Consider the following 12,065-nt stretch of genomic DNA (forward strand, 5'->3'; position numbering starts at 1 on the left):
CATTTCCAATCTGCATTATGCTAATTACGTGAACCACCATATACTGCCACTCTGTTACAAAAAAGTATGTACTGCAATTTTATGAGAACTTGGGATTTTGGTGTCAGAGTAGACCTTATAATATGTTTATAAATGTAATAATCAAACCAACTGTAAACCTCAGGGACTGGCCGAGGGGTTCAGAATACTGCCGCCATTTTGCAGCAGTCTAAGTCTTAGCAGAGGAAACAGACATCAGTTTGAGGTCAGTTTCTTTTTGTTGACAAAGGAAACTCTTATTGTCCTTCTGTCCATTATTAGTGTGACCTTTCCCTGCTACACAATGACTGAATGTTCAGTGCACATACATATGCTTTTAGTATGCCATAGAGTGAGGTAGAATTCTGCAATGTGAGTTTGCTCTTCAGATCCGTGCTTTTCCTGTCGTAGTAAATGCCTTGATTTAAATCAGAAGTTCCTCTCGAAAACATGCTGCATTGTTACCAGTTAAAATGGATTGCAGGGTGACTAAGAAGATCGGGGATATTCTACAGCCATTTGGTTCACTGCAGACACGTTTACAGACGTTTAAACTGCTTGTTTACGATGTGAAGTATCATCGCTGTCAGTTGGCGTGCTGCTCTCTGAGGTGAAGGGAGATGAATCACTTGTTTAAACTGCTGATTGATGGTGTGAGTCACTGACAACGGCTGTGTCAGTGCTTCATTTCCCACCAGGGTTACTCAAGGTACTGCAAAGTGCTTCATTTGTTGGACAGACAATAAGCAGGCACTGCTGTCCTGTTAATATCTCTGACTCCAGATTTTATCAGCAGGGTTAGGCTACAAACTCATTTGTTGGTTGTAACTAAACGAGGCGGATAAATGGAAAATGAAAGTTCTGTATAGCCACGCTGGAAGCCAGTGAAGCTTCTTTCAACTATCCAGGAGCTGTGTCCTCTGCATCTTTACACATTTAATCCTACAAAGTGTGATTACAGCTCACCTTTCATAAACTAGATTCATGGTGCTGCGCTTGTTTGAACACAAGAAAGTAATGACAAAAGAGGGCTTAAGTAAAAAAAAAAAAGTATTCTGCATAACTTCTGTCTGCGCACTTGGTCCTTTGTTCCCTCTCCGAGTTCTGTTGCTGGAATGGTGTGACTAGATGGATCCTGGCCGCGGTAAGATTTCACTGTCTGACCATTTGTCACAAGTAACCATTAATCTCTTTGCTTTAATGTAATCTGGCCTAAACTCGGGTCTTTTCAGATTCATGCTGAGAACCTACAGCAAACCAAACAAAGTCAGTGTTGGGCAGGTGGAAGTGCAAGGCGTCTTCCCAGATAATCATACAGTTTGAACATGCCACAGTAGCTTTCCACCCAACAGCAATCATACACGTTTAGTGTTTCACTCACTGTTAAGGTGGATTCATGCACGAGCATGTAGGATGTGTCCTGGTGCACGTCTGTGGGACGTACAGCATGTAGAGCAAGGACTTTCCTGTGGGTTTGGCCCAAGGTCTTTTCCTAGCAGCTCTTTCCTTTTCTTCTCCCTTCTCTGTATCTGTGCTTATCTCTCCATCTCCTTATCCACCTCTCCTCAGCACATTTAAGTCTCTCACAGGCCCTCATCATTTTCTCCAGTGTGTGTGTGTGTGTGTGTGTGTGTGTGTGTGTGGGAGTGTGTATGTGTTTTCTTACCCGCTACATAAGCTAATTATCTTTATCAGTCCAGCAGGCATTCCACAGACCGCAGGACGAGGGTTGTTTCCCAAAGCTTTCATCGTCTAAGTACTGCTTTGAGAAATGAGTCTTCTTCTAGCTCCCAGAGACTTTACCGTGCTTCAGCACTGTTCCTAGAAATGTCTCATCTGGAGAATTGTGATGCTATTTTTACAATATAAGTAATTTTTTAAATTAGTTTTTTTTTCTTGAATAGCACTTACTTCCTCCTTCTCTCCCATTTCCTCTCTCCCAGTTCATTTCTCCATTTCAATCTATTTTTCTCTGCATAATCACTTTGACCACTTCCTGTTTCTGACACCTCTTTATTCCTGTTTACAAATTCATTTGTAGATCTTTCATCCCAATGATGCATCTGACCTTCTGCCCCTCTCCATGCTTTGTTTTATTTCTTTCTTTCTCTACGCTCTCCTCCTCCTCCCTTTCATCATCATCATCCTGCATGACTCCTTTCCTCATCTTGTCTTCCAGTCTTCCCAACCTTAAATATCAGTCTCTCTTCCTGCCAGTTGGCACAAGCTTCTAACTGCTGACAGAGGGACATATTGCCTTCTCACCGGAAACCCACCCCCCCCCCCCCCCCCCATCTGTGGAGCCCCGCCTGGCACCATGGGATGTGTAGTTTGTTGGTGCTCAGCACTTACTTTGCCCTGCTCAATAACAAACCACCATCGCTGCACAGCCTGTGGTTTCTGTTTCATCTCTGTCTTTTGTTGATTTCTTTACCACATTGTAGTTTTGGAAGCCAAGCTTGGGACAGTGTTTAGGAGCCAGTACTCAAAATTGTATTTTATAAGTAACATTTTCAAATACTAGCTAATGGTCTAGTTAACCCTCTCAAATGTATGTATTTATTTTTAACTATTGAAGCAGAGCTGTGGTCAGGAAAGGAAATTTAAGGAAATGTTTAAGAAAGTTGATGAAATTTTTATTAACCACCAAATAAGTATTTTATCTTAAGCAAGATGGTAAATTGTCAACACATTCATAACACAATCACCAATAAAGACATGTTGATAGTAGATAGAAACATCCCTCTGACTGTACAGCACGACGGGCTCTTTATTTAATAAGTGGCCTATTCACAGAATTAATTCATACATACAAAGCTCCCGATTACTAGAACCTATTACCACGTCTACGCTGACAACCCTACTTAAATTTCTTAATTAGACACACATCCTCATTCATTAAGCTGGCCTTCAGTGATGATGCCTCTAAGCCTCCAATAAAGTTAAACAGAATTAATAATGAATCCAAATACATATTTAAATTCTGCTGGGATGTGGAACTTGTTGCATTGCAATAGAGAAGCAACAGGATTAGATTTAACGCTGGGCAGTTTTCCTTTACGCTGGGATCTGTGCTGAAGGGACACAGCTGACCGGTTAAGAGTGTTTCAGATCGGTGATATTATGAAGAGTTTTGTTAGGAGAAAGTAGACATGCACAGACATCACTTCAAATTTAACATCTGGATTAAATATGGGAACACTCTGATTTAGCAAGGACAACAACACAGAGTGTTGTATGGTCACATCCCTATGTAGGCATCTCCCAGTGTGGGCTCATGTGACAACAACATTCTTACGTACACAGGTACACACATCTTTTAAGGAAAAGGACATAATGCAGGGATGCAGACAGGAGAAAATGTCTGGAATAGCTTTGGAGTCCTCACATCTGTGTGAGCATCCCATGTTTAGGTTTAGATTATTCACATCAGCTAGTATGATCAGACAGAAAAACACCCCCCACCAAATCTATGGAAAATGAAATATAGTATACATCTCACATCTAATGAGATGCAAGGATATATGCACACTCTCAAAGGTTATATGGAGGAATTGAAAATATTAAATGCTCAGCAAATGTTAGTCAATCACACAACATCTTTTGTTATGATTTTTACACTCGGTTTAAGTAGAAGACAGACAAATATTCAGACGCTTGCCATGCAATAAGTTGGCAGTGAGGAGGGACAATAAAGATGTAGAAAGTAGAGGAACGACAGTGAGCATTTGCTCTGGTAAAGGCCCCTTGAGCAAGAAAAGCTCCATCTTCTCCTCTGTGCTGTCGCCTCTCGACTCTCTGAAGCTGATCTAGTGAGGGGAAACCGGAGAAGTGCATATCCAACAAATAAGACTGTGAATAATAGATGTTTACATCTAAAAATATATAGTTTGTATTGGGAACTGTGTAGCGGACAGTGGACCGATGTATGTATGTTTTCACATGAAGGAATCAGCACTGACAGATGGCAGGTGACAGGATGCTAACAAACAGTCCCTCAGCTTCCATCTAAGAGGATTTCCAGCACAGCAACAACATCCTGCTACTTCTCAGCTAGAAAGGAGAAGGCGTCCTTGTCAGGTGAAGGTAACCATACAAGCAAAGCCAGTCTAAGTGCTGTACAGAAAATAGGTCATGGTGTTGTCAAGAGGGCACTTATTTAAAGCTGATGTATTTAATTTCCAGAATCAAAAGTAGAGCTCAGATTGCTGCCATTTGGCTTCTCTGGTTTGAAGCAAAATTGAAACTAAGTTCAGGTGGTCTGAAGAGCAGAGCATGTCTGGCCCTGGGACACAGATGGAGAGAGGAGATGAATGGGTGGAAGAGACGGCGAACGTTTTGCCAGGGGAGAGGAGAATGAGGACGGTGGAGTGTAGCCAGGACTTCAGCACCACAGGGGTGGACAGCTCCCCGCCCTGCTGCTCGCTGCTGCGCTGAACACGCTCCTTCATGCACACGTTTAGAGATTTTAGTTTTTTCTTTTATCCCCTGCTCTCTGTTTGCCTTTTCCTTCCTTTCACTTTCCATCCTTTCCACCTTTGCCCTCTTCCTCTCCCCCTCTGACTTTCAGTTGTTCTCCTTCTACCACTTTAGTCTTTCTTCAGTTTCCCCCTCATTACTCACTCATTCCCTGCTTCTGGTGCGAACTTCCAATCTACTATCTGTCCTCCTTTTTACCTCCTATCATCTTTTCTGCCCACATCTCCTCTTCTGCCTTTCCTTCTCCACTATCTGTCCTCCATCCTTCCTTACAAAAATCCACCTTCCCTCACTCCTTCCCAACATCATTGCCTCTGTTTTTGACTAAGCCCCACTGCTCCAGCCATCTGTAATTCATTACAGGCACAGTTAGCAGCTGGTGTAACCTGGGACCTGTGGTAAATTCTCTTGGCTTAAACTGTAAAGGAAACCTCATGGCTATCAGCTCAAGTGTGTGTGTGTGTGTGTGTGTGTGTGTGTGCACTGACCCATCACAACAGTCCTGTCCTCCAAACCCACATTTTCACCATAGCTTCTCTCTTTATAGATTTAAAGCCACTGTTGGGAAAAAAACCGTGCAAAGCACTAACACAACCAGAATTGGACATTAGATTATTTATTATCTTTACTATCAGGATGTCCCAATAATTCTCTAAAAAGCCTCCAGTTAATCCTTAAGACGTTCCTTTTTGATAAAGCTTATAGTTAGGGCTGGATCAGGTGACCCTGAGCCTTCCCTTAGTTATGCTGCTATAGGCCTAGACTGCTGGGGGGCCCATGATGCTCTGAGTTTCTCTCCCCTCCCCTCCTCTCTCTCCTTTCCTCTCTCTCCCTATGCTTCTATATGTCACCATTACACATTACTAACTTTGTGTCTCCTCTCTCCCGTAGTGTGTCCTCTCTCTCTCCCTGTACCTTTTGTTGCTTTTCTTCTTTTGTCTCTCCTCTATCCACTCACCCCAACCGGTCGAGGCAGAAGGCCGCCCACCAAGAGCCGGGGTCTGTCGGAGGTTTCTTCCGTTAAAGGGAGTTTTTCCTCCCCACTGTCGCCAAGTGCTGCTCAAGGGGGATTTGTTGGGTTTTCCCTATGTAATAATATTGATAACAGTAAGGTCTAGACCTTAGACCTTACTTTGTAAAGTGTCCTGAGATGACTTTTGTTGTGATTTGGTGCTATGCAAATAAAATTTGATTTGATTTGATTTATTTGTGCAGGTTTTACTGTAGATGCAGATGCTGTGTTCATCCATCCAAAGGTCAAATCATTTTTCAATTACAGTAATGCAGTTCCACAGTTTCTGGATTTTTGAAATTACCAAACTGAATGAAGCATCTGAAAGTTCTCGGCTGGATCAGTGTGTTTTGTCTCAGCAGCACTGAGCGTTTGACGCCTCTCATGTTGAGCCTGACATTTCCAGCACGAAGACCGATGCTTATTTACATGAGACAAACAGAAACCACCTTTGCCTTATTCAGAGAAGGCGATCAGCCAGGATCGCCTTCTCCTCTGTTCACTCTTCTGACTCACTGCATGTTGTGCTGTGGGTTTGATATATTTTAGGAATGTGTATTTAGTTGTAGACCCTGCTTTAAAATTCATGTGTTGCCTGAGAAAAATAATAAAGGCTGCACAGTCTGACTCCCACCACAAACACACACATAAGCTTATTATGCATTTAAAAAATTCATGACTTATTCACAAGCTCAAGCGAGTTTTCGTGTTGTTTGATGTCATCCCAGCAGTCGGAAACCAGAACGCTGTGTGTTTGTGTGGTTATACACTTATGTATGTGATATATCTACTGTATATGCTTGTGCACACCACATGCCTGCCGTCATCCCTGCAGGGCATTTCTGATTGGCTGCGCACACTCAAGGTGAGGGCTGTTTTGCCATATCAAATATTTGTAGCAGGTGACTCATGTCTGAGTGTGCAGAACCTCTCTCATGCCACTGGATGTGATTGGCGATGTCTTGCTTGAGTGATGAGGTCACTCCTCTCCCTCTTCTTGCCTGACAGCAGCTTCCTTTTTGTTGCTTATCTGTTTGGTTCTGATCTTGTCTGCTGAGTCCGTTCTCGGCTGTTCTCTTATCAGCTTCTCCTCAGCCTCGTAAACATTTTAACAGATACCGAGCTGCCTTCAACAACTTGTTTCGAATGTCATTTATCTTTAGCAATACATTAAAAAATAGTTTAATTGCGAGGATCGTCTTAAAACAGGCCACTGTAGAGACATTTTCATTAAAATGTAAATTGCTATATAAAGGGAAACTCTAGAGGAAATGAGTTCATACATAAATAGCAAGCTTTGTAAACTTTGTAAATGCAGGACCTGAAGCCCCGAGGAGCTGGAGTTTATTCAAATTCTGCTTCAGTTCAGCAAGTTGACCTGTTCTCTGACTGGTACTCTGAGGGTATTAAAATGGGAAATAAATTAAAATGAGTTTGTTTTTGCAGTTTGCTTTTTAAGCTCCAGATCTAAAAATATTTATCATTACTCTCCATTTTAACAACAATAAGAGTGTTATTGTAGAGCCAAAAAGCTAAACAAAGAACATACAAATGATCCCTTTTGAAAAACAAAGAGTACTGTAATAAATCTTTTAAATGGCAAAAATACTTAACAGATGCAGAGCCTGTAAAGTCGCAAACTCCCCTAAGCCCAGAAACAAACAGGCTGAACGACACAAAACTGTGTATGAGGCAAAGAGAGGCAAAAGACCAAAAAATGGCTGTGCCATCACAGCTCAGCTTTGGCATGAACAAGGATATTGATAATATTGTGTCCAGTGCTGCCAGATAGATTGAGTACTTTATTAATGCCCAGAGGAAGCTTCTGCAATGCTCGTCATGTTGTTTACTGACAGCTCTGCACACTATCTGTATTTTATAAATGCCCACAGCTTGTTTTATTGAATTACTGAATTCTTTCATTGAATTGTCTATAATCTACAACAAGGATGGTGTGAGAGATATATGGGGACCGATGATTGTTGTTGCTCAGAGTCCCCAAAGTGTCCCAGTCTTCCTCTGTGTTGGAGCAGAGCTGCAGCTTGTCTCCAGCAGCAGCCCACGATGCTTCAGACCACAGCACGGTGAATGTGACCTCCATTCTGACTGGTTGGATCAGTGGCTGTGTGTGTGTGTGTGTGTGAGAAAGAGATGTTTCTCGTTGTGTCCACAGCTGAGATGATGAACAGCAGAGGCAGCGTCTCTGCCACCTAGTGAGTCTCAGCCTGCACTGCATGTTATTTCAGCCTGACACACTCAGCAGTAGGTCCCATGAGGTTTCAACACAGATGTTACAGCTGTGACCATGGACAAAACTGGTATTTATGTAATCTGGGAACAAGAACAAAACCAAGACTCGACACTCTACACCATATCATAATAGTTTTTACTTAACATTATGACTTCTACATCATGTGGGTTTTTTTTTTTACCTCCTAGGAAACAATTAGCATTTTGATTTACATTCAAGTCTGAGAATTGAAACCTGAAATGTCATTTCTCTCTGGATTACACTGGTTTATGATTATGATTCTCCCGGCAAAAGATGATTAATTATTTATCAGTGACTGCACCCAGAGTTCACACTGCTCTTGCTGCAGGCACCAATAAACTGAACATCTCTGTGTTTGGATACCTGTTATTCCAGAAAGGAAAGTATTAGAGTCATTTGTCCCCCTTGTCCCAGAAGGACTAGCGTTCAGTGTAGGTTTAAGGCAGATAATCATTCTGATACCATTACTGTGCTCTCCCTTTAAAAACTGTGATGATGAGAACCGCTTTGTTCTGTTGCTACTGAACTGAATTTTTATATTTTCAATATAAAAGTGGTTTAGTTCATCTGGGGTTGTTCTTCACTCCATGGGTCTCCTCCCCTCCCATCTTTCATCTCTCTGCTGTCCAATATTACATATTTAACAGCTGAAGTCCATGAAAGTCAAGACGGATTCAAATCAGAACCCTTCATTTTCATACGTCCCTGCTCTGTGCGTGCATATTTTAACATTCAAAATGAATAAGTTAAATAAATCTCTGTTCTCCTGTCACCTCTTCTTTCTCAGGGTGTTTTGGTTTTTATTCCTCTACATGTCTAACCATTAAATTATCTGAATGCTTCCCTCTGTTCTGATGTCCATTTCTCCCCCTGTGTTCAGGCTGGTCCCTGCTGGAACAATCGCCACCACCTCTGATCAGTGTGATTGTTTTCTCCTCCTCCTCCTCAGATGAGTTCCTTCAGTACAAGGGCTCTGACGTTGCTCTCGTCGGTTTTCGGGGCCTGTGGTTTGCTGCTGGTGGGCGTTGCTGTGTCAACAGACTACTGGCTTCTGATGGAGGAGGGAATCGTCCTGCAGCAGAACCAGACCACCGAGGTCAAGATGGCGCTGCACTCTGGCCTCTGGAGGGTCTGCTTTGTGGCAGGTCAGTGATTAAAAACATCATGACATGAGCAATGAATTCACTTCAGTGTGAACATCTTGCATCCGGACCGCAGAAATACCGCTGGAGACTGGAACCAGTGAGATCATGTCATACTGAAACACTCACTGAGTTCATATTAACACATATTTGGTAAAATGCTCCTGAAACTTGACTCAGTCTTTGTGTTTTTATTGCTGACTGACATACAGTATCAGTGGTATTTACCAGTCCATGGTGTTGAGCTGTCAAACTTGCTGACATTAGAGGACCATTATGGTCCTAACCTGACATCAGATGGGATTATTTATAGCCAAAGATCATATTCAGATTTGTGCACTGACAATGAGAGTGTCTGTGAGGAAGTGTGTCAGTTCTTGTTGAATTTTGGCCCCCCCCCGATACAAACAGCGGTGCTTAGTGCAGCAGCCGTCTCTGTGTTTTGGGTCACGGTGGTGTTGCTCTAGGGAGACGTCCGTCTTTGTGTTTCCCTGTTGTCTGACGCCTGGTACAAAAGGTCAAAAGAGGAAAATGCTGCTGGCATTTGGAACAATTGTGTGTGTGTGTGTGTGTGTGTGTCTTCTCTCCCTGAGCCTACAGTCTGAGGTTAATCAGGGTCATTATTCAGCTCTTCTCTCTCTCTAGACTCAGACTTTTTCTCCTGAACCTTCTGACCTTCTTCTGTCTCTGCCTCTAACACTGTTTAAAATCACAGGCCTTAATGCTCAATTTGACTTTTTTGCCAGATTCAGTTTTTTTTTTTCTGTTCATGGTTCACATTCACATGTGTCAGTGCCGTGTACCCAGCTCTGGTGTGAACACCGCTGAGCTCCTAAACTACTACACATGCACAGGTGTAACTGAAATGTGAGCCACGTACACACAGGAATAACAACCAGGTCGTGTGTGCAACGGTCAAACGGCCCGGTTTTCTCCCAAACCACTGGGTTACGATATGTTCCTTCCAGTTTGGCCTGATCAGAAGCTTCTCCATAAACATCCACCACATATGAAACATCCTGGTCTCTCCACTGACCCTGTCGCTGTCGTCACTCTCCTCCATGTGTATCGTTACCAGTTTGTGAGGGGCCAACACCGAATGATGACGACAGGCCGTATGTGCAGAGGAGGAGATGTTAAAAAGACCACATGGATTCTGATCTGACTGTTCTGATGGCGCTGCACAGTCAGAGAGGAATCGAGTCTAGGAGCACATATGCAGGTGGCCCAGATCGGGTCTGAGGACATCTGGTCTGGTCTGTTCACACTGCTATGGACACACCAGATCTGAGCCGCTGGGAAGGAAAAAAACAACTAGATTGGAGACACTTGTTGTCTGAATGTGGCATATTTCGCTTTTCCCTCACTTCCATTCTCTGCCTTCCTGGTTTGCTTTTTCCATCATCTCCTTTGGTGTTACTTTACCTCCTCTCACCTCTCTTTACATTCAACCTCTAAATCTCTTTGTCCCCTTTGTTGTTCAGTCTCTAATGCATTTTTTAACCTCTGCTGTTTTTTTACTGTAGTTTAATTACCATATGCAAATATTTCCACCTTTATGACCCAACCAAACAACAGAATCCTCTCACTTTCTCTCTTCATTCTTTTCTTCTCACTTTGTAATTTATTTTCTCCCTCAGGACCAGAGAAGGGCAGATGTGTGGCGTCAGAGTATTTCACTGAGCCAGAGATAGACATCACAACTGAAAATACAGCAAACATCCTCAGTAAGTCGCATTTATACAAAATATTATGAGAAGTACACAAAGTTGTTAATGAAGGTTGAACTCCTCTAATCAAAAATGTGCACGTCAGCTGTCTAGACAATTTGCTGGTGTTTAGTGATAACAGCACTAATCCCTGTAACATATTTGTGCGAGTTGAACCAGATTTACCTGAAATAAACAGCTGCAAACAGTGTCATTGATTGTCTCATCAGGTCACCGTCTCCATCTGCCAACAAACGCTCCAAACCTGATGCACAGCCAAGCAGAATGCAGAAACACGACCATGAACACAGAGCACACGGGTCAATTGTACCAGCACCATATATTTCTGAAGAACTGTAGTGAGCTTATGTTTTTCAGTCAAACAGAAAACAAATGTCAAGAACTCTCTGATGCTCCACACGAAGCAATTTTGTTTCACAGCTGTTGCAGTGATTTATGATGACAGTGTGAACCAGCTTCAAAGTAACACCCCCTCAGTACACACACAGTTTGTCCTGTGTCTTTGAAGTAATGCTCCCGTTGTGCTAGGAGACACCAGGGGGGAGACATGAGGTCTGTAATGCTAGAAAAATGTCCTCAGGTAGATGCACCAGTCATAACAGTGTAGAGGCTCCGTGTGAGAAGTTGTTGAATAAATCATACAGCGGCATATTCAACATAACCCCGAGTGCACTCACGCCTCTGGTTATACAGCAAATATCAAATCAAATCAAATTTTATTTGTATAGCACCAAATCACAACAAAAGTAATCTCAGGACACTTTACAAAGTAAGGTCTAGACCTTACTGTTATCACTATTATTACATAGGGAAAACCCAACAAATCCCCCTTGAGCAAGCACTTGGCGACAGTGGGGAGGAAAAACTCCCTTTAACGGAAGAAACCTCTGACAGACCCCGGCTCTTGGTGGGCGGCCTTCTGCCTCAACCGGTTGGGGTGAGTGGATAGAAGAGAGACAAAAGAAGAAAAGCAACAAGACACAACAATCAAACACTGATCAGGTCGATGTGGCTGGTGACTGCTCGTCAGAGACGTAGAGCTCCAGGGCCAGGGCAACCTGCAGAAAGGTACAGGGAGAGAGAGAGGACACACTACGAGAGAGAGGAGACACAAAGTTAGTAATGTGTAATGGTGGCATATAGAAGCATGGGGAGGAGAGGACAGGAGAGCAGAACAGAGCAGGAGGGGAGGGGAAAGAAACTCAGAGCATCATGGGGCCCCCCCAGCAGCCTAGGCCTATAGCAGCATTACTAAGAGAAATCTCAGGGTCACCTGATCCAACCCTAACTATAAGCTTTATCAAAAGGAACGTCTTAAGCCAATCTTAGGTAGAGAGGGTGTCCGCCTCCCGAACTGAGACTGGGAGTTGGTTCCATAGGAGAGGAGCTTGATAGCTAAAGGCTCTGCCTCC

General features: G+C 43.1%; 1 protein-coding gene across 4 annotated transcripts in view; it reads left to right on the top strand.

The window, feature by feature from the left end:
• The window catches only part of cacng7a (calcium channel, voltage-dependent, gamma subunit 7a), a 48,367-nt gene that overhangs the window by 21,979 nt on the left and 14,323 nt on the right, over positions 1 to 12,065 (top strand). For all 4 annotated transcript variants that reach the window (XM_020615459.1, XM_020615462.1, XM_020615460.1 and 1 more), the window contains 2 exons: positions 8,731 to 8,926; positions 10,564 to 10,650. In XM_020615459.1, coding sequence (XP_020471115.1) covers positions 8,731 to 8,926; positions 10,564 to 10,650 — 283 coding nt within the window. The remainder of the gene's footprint in view (positions 1 to 8,730; positions 8,927 to 10,563; positions 10,651 to 12,065) is intronic.

The sequence above is a fragment of the Monopterus albus genome, unplaced genomic scaffold, assembly GCF_001952655.1.
Source record: "Monopterus albus unplaced genomic scaffold, M_albus_1.0 scaffold165.1, whole genome shotgun sequence".
NCBI lineage: Eukaryota > Metazoa > Chordata > Actinopteri > Synbranchiformes > Synbranchidae > Monopterus > Monopterus albus.